Source organism: Pygoscelis adeliae, unplaced genomic scaffold (assembly GCF_000699105.1).
Source record: "Pygoscelis adeliae isolate BGI_AS28 unplaced genomic scaffold, ASM69910v1 Scaffold298, whole genome shotgun sequence".
Taxonomy (NCBI): Eukaryota; Metazoa; Chordata; class Aves; order Sphenisciformes; family Spheniscidae; genus Pygoscelis; species Pygoscelis adeliae.
The window spans coordinates 3,970,458-3,983,148 of record NW_008825303.1 but is presented as its reverse complement, the minus strand read 5'-3'; the positions used below and the strand labels follow the sequence as shown (position 1 = coordinate 3,983,148).

The 12,691-nt window shown below is 56.1% G+C and overlaps 3 protein-coding genes across 3 annotated transcripts in view; all 3 read left to right on the top strand.

Annotated features, from left to right (window-relative positions):
- Positions 1-801, top strand: part of LOC103922051 (protein PML-like) — an 11,765-nt gene extending 10,964 nt beyond the window's left edge. The window contains exon 9 of the mRNA XM_009330122.1: positions 32-801. Within this exon, the coding sequence (XP_009328397.1) occupies positions 32-801 (770 nt within the window). The remainder of the gene's footprint in view (positions 1-31) is intronic.
- A 2,947-nt stretch (positions 802-3,748) lies between these two features.
- LOC103922050 (zona pellucida sperm-binding protein 3-like) lies at positions 3,749-7,240 on the top strand. The gene is made up of 9 exons (XM_009330121.1): positions 3,749-4,150; positions 5,024-5,142; positions 5,220-5,323; positions 5,569-5,746; positions 5,843-5,963; positions 6,355-6,446; positions 6,640-6,782; positions 6,947-7,036; positions 7,200-7,240. The coding sequence occupies exons 1-9, from the start codon at positions 3,749-3,751 to the stop codon at positions 7,238-7,240; spliced, it is 1,290 nt and encodes a 429-aa protein (XP_009328396.1).
- Positions 7,241-11,452: 4,212 nt separating this feature from the next.
- Positions 11,453-12,691, top strand: part of LOC103922049 — a 12,841-nt gene continuing 11,602 nt past the window's right edge. The window contains exons 1-3 of the mRNA XM_009330120.1: positions 11,453-11,821; positions 12,292-12,410; positions 12,481-12,584. Coding sequence (XP_009328395.1) covers positions 11,453-11,821; positions 12,292-12,410; positions 12,481-12,584 — 592 coding nt within the window. The remainder of the gene's footprint in view (positions 11,822-12,291; positions 12,411-12,480; positions 12,585-12,691) is intronic.

Genomic DNA, 12,691 nt, shown 5'->3' with positions numbered 1-12,691 from the left:
TCCTCTTTCCCTTTCCCCTCCTCTTCTCTAGAAAATGAAACCATTCAGATGACGGTGGTAGATGGAGAGAAAATATTCCCAGTCCTGATTCATCCAGTGAAATATTTGCCCACCTTGATGGCCAAAAATAGGGTCTACGAGATCGGTCTGAGGAATCTGCTGTGCCACCTCAACACTGTCCACAAGCCCATCCTGTGTGGCTTTGGTCTCTGGTCACTCCCCTTTCCCACCCTCTTGGAAGCGTTGAAGGTCATGAGCAAGGACGAGGAGTTCAGCACTGTTGTGTATGGCTTCCTGGACATTTTGCCCCTGGTTAGGGAGGAGAACCCTGAGAGGGATAACTACAAGCTGAACAACTTGGCCAGCACTTACCACTGGTGGCACTTTGGTGACAGCAGCGCCATGGAGAACGCCAACATCGTGAAGTACCTGTGCGAGGTCCTGGGTGTCAATCTGGTGAAGAAACCCAGGCTGATCCTCAGACAAACCAGCCTGGAGTCCTTCATCTCCCTTCAGCCTTTGGTGGATGAGAAGCTCCTCTCCAAGCCATCAGCCCAAACACTGGCCACCCAAAACATCAGCCTCACTAAGCTCTGGTTCATCTACCACCAGAAAGGCGAGAAGGGGCTCCAGGAATTGTGCTGTTGCATCAACACTCACAAGCACAGCTCCCAGAAGAGAGTCCGAAACCTGAGCAAGGTCAAGGTGTTCTTCCAGCGCCAGGAGCAGTTGGCTGAAAGCCAGGAGACCTCGGCAGGCAGCCATTTCCCAGGAGCCATAAAGAGCGAGGAAAAGTGTTGAAAGATGCTGGTGCCTCTCCAGTACTCATTCCCCTCTCACCCACGGGGAAGGAGTCCTGGAGCCAAACCCTGGCTCACATCAGTAGTTTTGCCTTCAATAGTGCCTGCCTCCTCCCGCCTGGGGTGATGAGTCTGGGTCTCTGGGGTGTGACAGTCTCTTCCTGTCCTCTCTCATCTGAACTTGTGCTAAGGTGAAGAGGTGAGGACACCAGCTTGGCTGGGAGATGTCCTGGCTCTGATCCAGCACCCTGCAGCCACGCCGTGCCTTTGTTTCCCCCCTGGGTGGATCAAGCCAACTCCTGGGAGAAATCTTTCCAATCACTTCTGGTCTGGGGCTTGGGGGGGGCAGGTCGCTGGGATCTGAAGCCAGCTGGAGAAACAGCAGGTGGGGAAACTGGTCTGGAAGGACCAAGGATGGTGGTCATTGCTAGGAAGGAGTTTGGGCAGAGCTGCTCTGTTCCCGTGAGCTGCTGTGTGGGACACGGCTGTGGGAAGAACTGGAAATCCTCCTTCAGTCAGCAGGATCCGACCCCTCTAGCCTGGGACATGAACCTCCAAAGTGGGCACACAGGGGTATGGTTTTCCGACCTCTCCCCCCGCTTTCCAAGCTCAAAGACAGCCAGGGAATTGCTTGATCGGTGAATGCACCTCATTGCTCTTTGGCTCCTGGCCTACAGATGCAGAAGAAATAAATCATGTTCCTGATTTGTTGTGCACTGCAAATGGCTTCCTTTCGCTCCCCGTTCCCCCAATACCCACCTGCTCAAAAAGGCAGATGTGCAGGGTGGTGGGTGCTGCGGCGATGGGTGCTTTGCAGCGTGATGCCCCCTTGAGCCCACGACAGAGCTGAGCTGAGCCTGGTGAGCACGGTAGGACACACTTACCTGAGGCATGCAGCTATCCCCAGGATGGGCGTTGGCTTGTGTCGGCAACTGAGCACCACCCAGCCGCTCGCTCACTCCTCCTCCCGGCTCCCGGTGGGATGGGGGAGAGAATTGGAAGAGTAGAAGTGAGACAAACTTGTGGGTTGAGATAAAAACAGTTTAATAATTGAAATATAATAATAACAACAACAATAATAATAATGTAACAATAATAATACACAGAGCAAGTGATGCACAGTGCAATTGCTCACCACCCGCCGACCGATGCCCAGCCAGTCCCCGAGCAGCGGCCCCCCCCTGGCCAGCGTTCCCCCATTTTATCCCTTTGGCCAGTTTGGGTCAGACAGTTTGGCTGTGCCCCCTCCCAGCTTCTTGTGCCCCTCCAGCCTTCTCAGTCGGTAGAGCGTGGGAAGCTGAAAAGTCCTTGACTAGTGTAAGCACTGCTCAGCAACAACTAAACCATCGGAGTGTTATCAGCATTGTTCTGGTCCTAAATCCAAAACACAGCGCTGTACCAGCTACTAGGAAGGAAATTAACTCTATCCCTGCCGAAACCAGGACAGCTTGAAGCCAAGCAAGAGAGCACCGAGAGGTCCTGTTTGCTCAGGGAGGTGCCGAGAAAGCCTGTCAGCCTGCTCCCCGGGGGAACAACCCAAGTCATTTCCCTGCAGACGGTGCACAGCTGCCCCGCCCGCCGGCAGCTATCCAGTTTGGATCATGCCAAAACAGCCTGATTCGGCCACGGCTATTGCCCCCAAACTCGTGGGCATCTCACCCGGTCCTCACCTGCGTGTGCGAGCAAAGCAATGAGCGCACCAACGCTCACCCAGAGGCAGGGGCAAAGCGCTGTCCCTAAAACCCCATACAAGGACTCCTGTCCAAAGCCGTGGCCCTCCCTGGTGTCACTTCAATACACAGACCGCTTTTCCTCCTGATTTATAGCCTCTAACCAGGCACGAGGAAGCTTGCAGAGGGATTCAGCTGGGTCAACCTGCGCCGGTCCCCTCCCTCCGGGGACCACGGAGGGCACAACCTGCTGCTGAATCATCCCAGGAAGGGATGGGCTGCCCAGACACCATGGGGACTGTTTTGCCCCAGGTCTAATAATTCTAATAATTATTAGAAAGAATTATTATTTCTAATACCTAATAGCTCTAATATTATTCCTGATAAGGATTATTCTGTTCATTGTTTTACTACCACTGTTTTGCTACCACTCATCTCAACACCAGTCCTGCCCGGGAAGACGGTGGCTCCAGGGAACAAGTCCGTTCAGGAAACTGTTCCACAGCCACATGCGCACAAGCATTTTCCTCCCGTTTGCTAAAATCCCGGGAAGAACAAGGAAAGACAAGGAAACACGGGTGGCCGCGCCGGCGCGGACGCCACCGTGTGGAGTCTGGTCCCGCAGGCGCAGGGACGCGGTTCAGGGCAACCGATGGGGATCTCCTCCAAAATCCCCCCTTGTCCTTTCATTCTTCCACTTGATTCAAGTTTAAATTTCCCCTTCTTCCTCCAAAAAATCAACTTTTGCTCAGTAGCAAAGAGCCAGCCACGAGCCCCTCATGTCCTGGCAATCCCCAATTGCCCTTGGGGACTGGGGATAGGGATCATCACCACCTTGAAGGAGCTGGGGACAGGGACAAGTTTGGGCACCTGAAGAGTGGGTTTGCCTTGGGAAAGCGTCACGCCCCACGCCATCCCCCAGCGACCCTGCGGCAGAAGGGCCCCGTGATCTGGAGGTGGGGCAGACGGTCTGAAGGTGGGACACATCTCTCTGCATCTTACAGAGCTGGTTGTCACCAAAAAACAGGGGGGGAAACTGCAGTTGGCTGCCCAGCAAACTCAGCCTCTCTCCTGCGGGCAAGGGACCCAATCCAGCACCTCATCAGCTCATTAGAGCCCACCACAATGGGTTCCCCAGGGAATTGGGTGCTCTCAGCTGTTGCCAGTTGCCCTTAGGTGTGCTGAGCATCACCTGGGGTGGGAGTGGCTGTGGGAGGTGTGGGCTGTAAAAGGTCCCTGGGCAGCAGCAGCTCCTTGTGCTGGACCCTGGTAGGCAGGATGAGGCCTGGAAGCCGCCTGGGGTTTGCTCTTTTCTGCTGGGTTTTTGGGGAGGTGGTTGCTTACAACCCCTGGGGCTTCCCTAGAGGGGAGGCAGAGCCATGGAGGTACGGAGGGGATCCTTCCTCGGGGCAGCCCCGTGCCTTCTCCCAGTCCTCTCCCTGGGCATGGGTGGATGTCTCCCAGCTCCAGGCTGCTGCCCTGCCGCACCCCGTGGCCGTGCAATGCCAGGAGGCGCAGGTGGTGGTCACGGTGCACAGGGACCTCTTTGGCACGGGGCGCCTGGTCAAGGCTGCAGAGCTGACCCTGGGCTCGGCTGCCTGCTTGCCTGCCGTCTGGAGTGCTGCTGAGAGCACGGTCACCTTCGTGGCTGGGCTGCATGAGTGTGGCAGCACCCTCAGGGTAAGGCCGGGGGGGGAGCTGGAGCCCTAGGGTGGGGGTCTGCCTCTTGGCTTGCACCTCGGTGCCTTGGGATGCTGAGACTGGCAGGGGGCTGTGGCGGGGGTGGGCTCGGGGAAATGCTCCAAAGCCTTTCCTAGAGGCTGAGTATCTCAGCCTGCTTTTCAAGGGCAGCAGAAGGTGTTCTGTCTGGTCCAGGGGCTAGCTCTGGTGTTGCGTGAGCAGGGAAGGGCATGCAAGAGGCAGAGAAATTATTTTTCTTTCCTGATGAATACAGAGGTATCTAAGTATCCCAGGACCATTTATGCTGTTGCTGCCACCTCCAGGGTGGAGCCCAGATGACCTGGTGCCGGGAGCCACTGCAGCAAGCCAGCAGCGGATGCCTACCTTAGGAGGCATCTGGGTGCTGCTTGGGTGTAGCATGAAGCTGCTTCACAGAAAACTTAAACTGGAAGTGGTCCTTCTCCCCTGGGAGAGGCTTGGGGCAGCCAGGGTGAGCAGGCACCCCTTCCCCCTGCCCCCATACTCCAGCCAGCAGGTGTCTTCATTAAATACCCCCGAGCAGAAGTCACCCTCTGGTGTTCTGGGGGACAGACCTTTCTGCCTGTTGTTTTGGGGCGTGGAAACTAGGGAAAAAACAACTGGCTTGAGCACTTCTGCATCCAGCTCTGCTGCTGACCAGAGCATCTTCCCAGCCCAGAGCATCCCTGCAGCAGGACGAGTGCCGCTCACCTGCCTCCAGCACAAATGCTACTGGCTGATGATGAGAAGAAACATCTCAGCACTGAGTCTCCGGGCTTAAACGTGTTGCTCTGTGTGTGTGGCCAAGGAACAGGGCTCTTGATGACTGGCTGATGTGTCTTGTCTTTTCCCCAGGTGACCCCTGATGCTCTAGTCTACAGCACGAGCTTAAATTACGAGCCAGTTCCTGCTGGCAACCCTGTCATCATCCGCACCAGCCCTGCCGTGGTTCCTATCGAGTGCCACTACCCAAGGTGAGCCAATGTGGGTGAGTACCAAGCAAGCCCGTCTGCTGCTACAGAGCTTTTAACTATGGGCCTCTCTTCCCCAGGAGGGACAACGTGAGCAGCAATGCTGTCAAGCCCACGTGGGTGCCTTTCCGCTCCACCCTGTCCTCTGAGGAGAAGCTACCCTTCTCCCTGCGCCTCATGAATGGTAGGTTTTGGGTGAGGGTCTCGTCTGGTTCAGGGCACCCTGGGCTGGCTGCTGAGGTGGCCGTGCTTCCACTAGATAGCACAGCTGGTGCTGGTATCGCCCCAGTGCTCCTGGAGCAGATGGGGTTTGGTACAGTTTTGGTGAGTACCCAGGGCCTTGTACCTGTTGGGATTTCCTTAGGTGGAAGCAGTGAAGCACAAGCTGGCTTCCCATTCACGAGTGCCTGCTGACCTCTCTCCTTCCAGATGACTGGAGTGCCGAGAGAGTCTCCACCATATTTCAACTGGGAGAGGTCCTCCACTTCCAAGCTGGTGTCAACACAGAGAACCATGTACCTCTGAGGCTCTTTGTGGACAACTGTGTGGCTACCCTGACCCCAGACAGGAGCTCTTCTCCTCAGTACGCTTTCATTGACTTCAGTGGGTAAGAGCTGGTTGTTCCCTTATTTAGAAGCACCTTTCTGCAGGTTATGGGTATCTCTGATAGTGGGATTCTGCTGGTCCTTGCTTCTGTGTCTAGGTGCCTGGTGGATGGGCAACTGGATGATGCCACCTCGACTTTTATATCCCCAAGACCCAGGCAAGATGTGCTTCAGTTTGCAGTAGATGCATTCAAGTTTGTAGGAGACTCCAGCAATGTGGTAAATACTTCCTAAAGCCAGTGAACTCCCTTGCCTAGATGGGACTTAGAGCCTCACTCCATTAAGAAAGTCAACGTGGCTTTGCCTAGAATTACATTCCCAAGGCAACTGCCTCATAGCAATGTATGACTGAGGTCACCCTGTATTACTGCTCCTGGATCATGGCCCTCTGAGCCAAGGATCTTCCTCGGAGACCAGTTCTGATACTGGTCAAGACAAGCCCTTCTGATGGGCTCCAATAGCGGGACCCTGAAGTGGCTCGAAGGAAGCAGGGGGCTGTTGAGCTGCCCTGGGGAAACGATGGCGCCATCGGGGACTGACTTCATGGTGCATGGCAAAGCCATGAAGGCAAATGACAGCCTAACCAGTCTGCTCTGCCCGGCCTCCCCAGATCTACATCACCTGCCACCTGAAGGTCTCCCTGGCTGACCAAGCTCCTGACCCTCTGAACAAGGCTTGCTCCTTCAACAAAGCCAGCAACCTGTGAGTAGTTGGAACAGCGGCTTGCCCAAGGGTGAAGACCTTGGGCTTCTCATCTGGTGTGTCACCTTCCAGGAAGATGGGGTTGGTCATCTGGTCTGACTGGGTGGGAGGGGTTTTGGTCTCTCCTAGGAGACCCCGAAACATGTGAGGGATTCCTACCATAGGGTGGGCTACTCACCAGGCTCTCTTCTAGCTGGGCTCCCGTGGAAGGCACCCGGGATGTCTGCTCCTGCTGTGAGATGAAAAGCTGTGGCTTGGCCAGGCACTCCAGGAGGCTCCACGCTCCCTCCCAATGGCAAGGAGGACGTGCCCGGAGAGAACTGCCCTCCCAGCTTGGTAGGTCTCAGTGTGCCTCTTGGTCTTTGTTGCCATCGTGGAACTTGGTCTGACTGGGTGGGAGGGAGCTGCCTCACTGCCTGTTGGCTCCTCAGTGCTAATCCAAGGCTTGGAAGAGCTAGATGTTCAAGTGAGTTTGAGTGCTCAAAGGTCCTCCCTTTCAGATCCCTTGGTGAAAGAAGCAGATGTTGTGGTTGGACCTCTCTTCATCCACAGCTGGCAGGATCACCCAGTTAGGAAGATGTCTTCACGAGGTAGGGCAAACCTAGGGAAGGGGGGGAGGGTTGTGTGGCAGGTCCTGGCTGCTCTGGCCATAACCACCTCCTTACGTCTCCTTCCTAGATGCGGGTCACTTGTGGATGGTATTGGGGCTGGCTGCAGTTGCTGGTTTGATGATCCTGGTCCTTGCTGTTCTAGGAGCTCTGACTGTCTGCCGGGAGCCCAGAAACCCCCTCTAAGTCACCGGTTTCAACTTTTATAGTCTGTCCAATAAAAAATAAATTGAAGGGCTGTGAGAGGCTTGGTGGGGGGAGCGGAGAAGTCTTCCTGGAGCCTGAGCTAACAAAATCTTCGCGCTAACTTTAACTGTGCTTCCTTGCCTCCCTAAGGCCAATCTTGGTGTCTCCTTCTCCTGAAAGCCTGTCCTCAGCAGAGCTTTGTACAGCCTTACACCCCCATGAACTTCCCCCAGAGCACCTAGTTGGCAACTGATGCAAAAAAAAATTAGCCTCCAGACACCCTGTTTTCTTGTCTGTAGAAGCGTGGAGTTGTGTTTAGCCTCAAAATGTTTTATCTTTCTGTGGAGCTACTTGGGTCTGCTCTGTACTGGTAACTCTTCACTCAACCAGCCAAGGGGAGCTAAGGGTTTAGTAAAACTTGGATAACTCTCTTCCAGCCTGAAGCTGCTTCTGGGAGGGAAATCCAAGCTCTGCTGGATGAGGAAGGGAGCACAACTTGAGGCTTGGGCTCTTCCTGGGACAGACGGAGGCAGGAATTCCAGTCCCTGCCCCAAGGACTGTTTACACATAGTTAATGTACAAGCCTTGGCTGAAGTGTATAAACAGTCCTTGAGGCAGGGACTGGAATTTCTGCCCACCCCCCAAAAAGGGGCTTTCTGACATGCCTGAGTCATATTTGCTTTTTTCCTCCTGTTGCTGTGAAACTTGGCCTCTTGTGCTCAGCAGAGCAACTGTAATGGCAAGATGTTCCTGCCCCGAACGCAAAACTTGTTGCTCTCCACTAGCTGGGAGAGGCTCCCGCTTTAGGCAGCGGTGGGAACTGAACATCTTGGGACGGTGGGCTCAGGGAAAATGGAGACCTGCAAGGAGCTGGGGCTGCCTTGCAGCATGGCCACCTCTTGAGCTGGTTTTGCAGGGGGCAGGAGGACTACTGCAACCTTTTAGCCTGCTCTGGGCGAGCTTGGGCAGCTCTCTTGGTCATGGAGGACAGAGGAAAGTGGTATCTTGCACAAGCTGGCATGTCTTTGAGTGTCATCCAGCACCCTAGAGACCCTCAGCCAGATGTCCTTTGATAGATGTCACCTTGCACCGGGATCTCTTTGGTACAAGGTGCCACGTCGGACTTGGGACTTTGGGTCACCTAAACCACTGTCCCATCCCTTCCCTTGCTCTCAGTCTGGCTGCTCACAGTTCAAAAGGCAAATTAGCCCTCCCTCAACATTAAAAGATTAGTTCTGGGTTGGATCGGGGAGCTGCACTGACTTTGGGTTGGGGTTGTCAGTATGGCTTCTTTCCTCACCCATATAATCTGACCCTTGCTGGGAGGGCTTGGTCCTTGTCTCGAAGCAAGGTGAGAGGTAGGAGATTTTCGGGGGAATAACTGGGAGATGTCTTCGCCACCCCCTGAGAGCTGCGAGCTGTCAGCTTCTGGGGCAGAAGGGAGAGGAGGAGGGTGTGGAAGCGTGGGTGGAAGTGATCCCGGAAGGTCTCCAATCCAACACCAGAGGTATCAGCTTGGGGTTGGCCTGGCTGAGGCTGGCAACGTCCCACCTCTGCGTGCCCAGCCCAGGGCTGCACAACCCTCCTGGAGAAGAAATATTTCCTCACCCGACCTGAACCTCCCAGACCACGAGTTGTGGCTGCTGGCATGCGTTAAATCTTCATATAACTGATTCCTTCTTGATCAGCATCTTCTGTAGATGTTCAGTGCCCTGACCATCCCTTGGCACACGTGCTCTGAGCGGGGACTATCTCTGGTTCACTGAGACAGACAGAGGAGCCTTTTAAATGAAAACCCTTCTCTATGCCACTAGCACAGCTGCCCTGCAGCCATTCAACCAAAATACCTCAGCTGGCTCCAGGAATGAAGACAAATATCGACCAAATTTTGGTCTACAAGGAAACTGGGGATGGGGAAATGCTCTCTGGCGTTCCAGAGCTTTCCAGCAGCTCCTGCCCCTTCCTGGGCAGCACCCCCAGCTCCGGTGAATCTCAATGGCAGTGCTGACCTCATCGTCTGATGAGAGATTTTTAACTTAAAACTTTACGTGGTAACAAAAAATGCGGTGTGCTTTAAAGTCTCCTTTATACAACGGGGGAGAACCCCTGGGGTTTGTGCTTGTCCAGTGCCCTGGGACTTTCTGGTCTCTGCCTCCTCCAAACAAATGAGCTCACGCTCTTTCCCAACTGCGCTGGTCCACGGCCAATGTCATGTTGTGCTTGGAACAAAGACGGGACGGCTAGTCCTGGCAAGGGCTAACCTGTGAGCAGAAATCCCCCTTTTCATCGAGAAATACCTCCTCTCCTCTGGCCCTGGGTGTGTTTCTCCACCTGGGATTCACCTCTGCTAATTTGAGCTGTGTAAACACAGGGTGGCCTGTCAGAGGGATTTGTTCTCCTGCTGGGATCAAGCCCTGGTACCCAGAGACCCACGACCTAACCCTGGAGCTGGCCCCTGAGCTGCAGCTCTCTGGATGCGACGGGGTGAGACCAGGCATCTCCTGCGGTCCTTGCAGCCAAGGACCTGGCCGAGCGGTGCTCTCTCCCCCGGGAGGGGGGCAGCTGCTTATTTACTGATTCAGCATCGCCCGCTGCCTTATCTCCGTGACGCACGGGGCTCAGCCTGCTGGAATCCCTGGCATTTCTGTGCAAGTGCCAGTTTCAAGGTATTTTAAACACGGAGGCAAAGTCCTGGACCCGCTGACAGCAGCAGGGACAGGGCATCGGCTCCCCAGGGAAAGGAGCCGGCGGGAAAGGCAGAAGGTTTTACTCTGGTCCGTAATATTTTCTAGGATTTCTGCTAGAAGCGGGCTGGCCAACATCTGCCCCCAAAAACTTTCTGTTTCTTTTCATTTTCCCAGAAATGGCTCAGCCGCTCCAGCTCGAACATCCAAATCAGATGTCCCTAAGGCTTGCCAGGGACATCCCAAAAGCTGGAGAGGGATTTGGGGTATGAAACGGAGCATCCCTCGTACGGAGCCAATGGGATGCTTGCAGAGCCCTGGCAGGAAAAAGGAGTTAAAGATGCTCAAAAGAAGGGACAGAAACTCCAATAATGAGGCTTGAAAACATATAGGGTTTATTTTTAAGCAGCTTTCCCTGTTGCCCAGCTGTGAGGAGCCGGGCAATGCCCAGCCCTGCTCGCGGGGGGTATGAAACGGAGCATCCCTCGTACGGAGCCAATGGGATGCTTGCAGAGCCCTGGCAGGAAAAAGGAGTTAAAGATGCTCAAAAGAAGGGACAGAAACTCCAATAATGAGGCTTGAAAACATATAGGGTTTATTTTTAAGCAGCTTTCCCTGTTGCCCAGCTGTGAGGAGCCGGGCAATGCCCAGCCCTGCTCGCGGGGGGTGGGCTACAAACCGGGGTGCTGCGGCGTGGGGAAGGGAGCGATGGGTGGAGCGCCTCGCCTCCGGCTTCTTCTACCCCGAGCCCGTTTCCTTGAAGGCAGCAAAACAAACGCAAGCCAAAGGGCTGGGGAAGGGCAGCAGAGATAAAAAAGAAAGGTTGCGGCTCTGCAGCTAATGAGCTCACTGCCGAGGCTGAAATGGGGGTTGTTCGGCCCCGGCTGAGAACGGCTGCGCTCGTGTCAGTCGTGAGGGCGCTCCATCAGCTGCTGCTGGGTCAGCGGTGACCGAACATCCCGGTCCCGGCCCCGCTGAGGAGCGAGGGGGTTGCTTAAAGCCCCTGTTTGGGCTGGAGCTGTGAACACGTGTGTTCCCGGCCCCCCGCCAGCACATCAGCATCCGAGCGGAAAACCAGAGTCCCAGGGGGGCCGACGGCGCCGGGCAGGGATGGTCCCAGCGAAGCGGACGGGAAGCACCCGGATTGGGATCGTGGACCCTGCTTTCCCTGCTCCTGTCACCTCCCCAGCAGCCTTGAAAAGCCCCTTATCACCTTATAACCTAAACAAGCCACTTTGTACCAGTCTCCCCGTCTCCGGCTTCTGCCGAGTTTTATAAACAACTTCCCCAAAGAGGCTGACGAGGATGTTTTCTCTTGCCTTGGGCAGCCCGGGAACGGGGGGTCCCGGCACCCCGGAAATGACTCGGCTGTGCCTCCCCTCTCCCCGCGCCCACGAGGGCTGGCCTTTGGGTGCCATTGGTCCCCAAACAGGAGCCCAGGGGCAGACGGCTCCTGCTCCCGGGGAGATATAAAGGCTGGAAGAGCAGCCCCGGATCTCTGTGCCGGGGTTTGCTGGAAGAAGGAGGGATGGGACCCAAAAGTGGCTTGATCCTCACTCTTCTCTGCTGGGCGGTGGGCGAGGTGCCTGCCTACCCACCCTGGGATTTCTCCCGGGGTGACCCTGCAAGCCGGGGGGCACGGGCAGACCCCTACTCCTGGTCCTGGGTGGAGGACCCCCAATCTCAAGCCATCTCCAGCCGGCAGCCAGTGACGGTGCAGTGCCAGGAGGCTCAGGTGGTGGTCACGGTGCACAGGGACCTCTTCGGCACCGGCCGCTTGGTCAACGCGGCCGACCTGACGCTGGGGCCGGCGGCGTGCAAGCATTCCTCGCTGAACCCTACCCACAACACCATCACCTTCACCGCCGGCCTCCACGAGTGCGGCAGCATCGTGCAGGTAAGACCTTCTCCCCCTCGGTGCTTCCCTGAGTCCCGGGGTCCCGCCTGGCATCCCCCCCCCGGAACAGCTCCAGGACCATGCACTGGGCATCCCCCATGATGCCGGGGGAGCTCTGGGTGCCAGACGCAGAGCACCATCGAGGAACACGCCAGGGGAAGGACGAGCAGGTATTTCCCCCAAACCAGAGCGTTTTTCCCCCAAAGCTATTTTGCCCTTTCAGCTGGAGACACGCCGATGGTGCAAAGCCCCTATGTCAGACCCATTTCGCTCGTGTTTTGGCCCATTAGGAAGTTTAACTCACTGAGAACGGAGCAGGGCTCCTTCTCTACCCCCTTTTTCCTAGATTTTTCCCCCCTTTCTTTGGATTTCCCCAGCATTTCTCAGTTGGGAAAGGATGGCTACGTGGCTCGGTGGTGGTGGGAGGTAGGGTGGCCTCTCCGGGAGCTTGTTAATGCTTTTCTGCCCAGATCACAACGGATTCCCTCATCTACCGCACGCTCCTCAACTACGACCCCAGCCCCGCCAGCAACCCCGTCATCATCCGCAGCAACCCTGCCGTCATCCCCATCGAGTGCCACTACCCCAGGTAAGGGCTCAGCCTGGACCCCGAGTGCCGGCACGGGGACGTGTCCGGACGCCCGGTGGTTCTTGCCCAGGAGGGAGAACGTGAGCAGCAACGCCATCCGGCCCACCTGGGCTCCCTTCAGCTCCACGCTGTCGGCGGAGGAGAGGCTGGTGTTCTCCCTGCGCCTCATGAACGGTAGGTGGGAAGCCATCCTGACCTGCGGACGGGGATTTTCCACCCTTTTTCCCAGTGCGGGGGAGCTGGGGGACCCAGCGCCCCCCTGGGGCAGCCAGCACACCCCA

Bases quoted from the DNA above. Each gene is read 5' to 3' on its own strand.
- LOC103922050 (XM_009330121.1), top strand. From the start codon at position 3,749: ATGAGGCCTGGAAGCCGCCTGGGGTTTGCTCTTTTCTGCTGGGTTTTT. The intron at 4,151-5,023 runs GTAAGGCCGGGG...TCTTTTCCCCAG, and splicing joins AGTGTGGCAGCACCCTCAGG to GTGACCCCTGATGCTCTAGT. The intron at 7,037-7,199 runs GTAGGGCAAACC...TTGCTGTTCTAG, and splicing joins TAGGAAGATGTCTTCACGAG to GAGCTCTGACTGTCTGCCGG.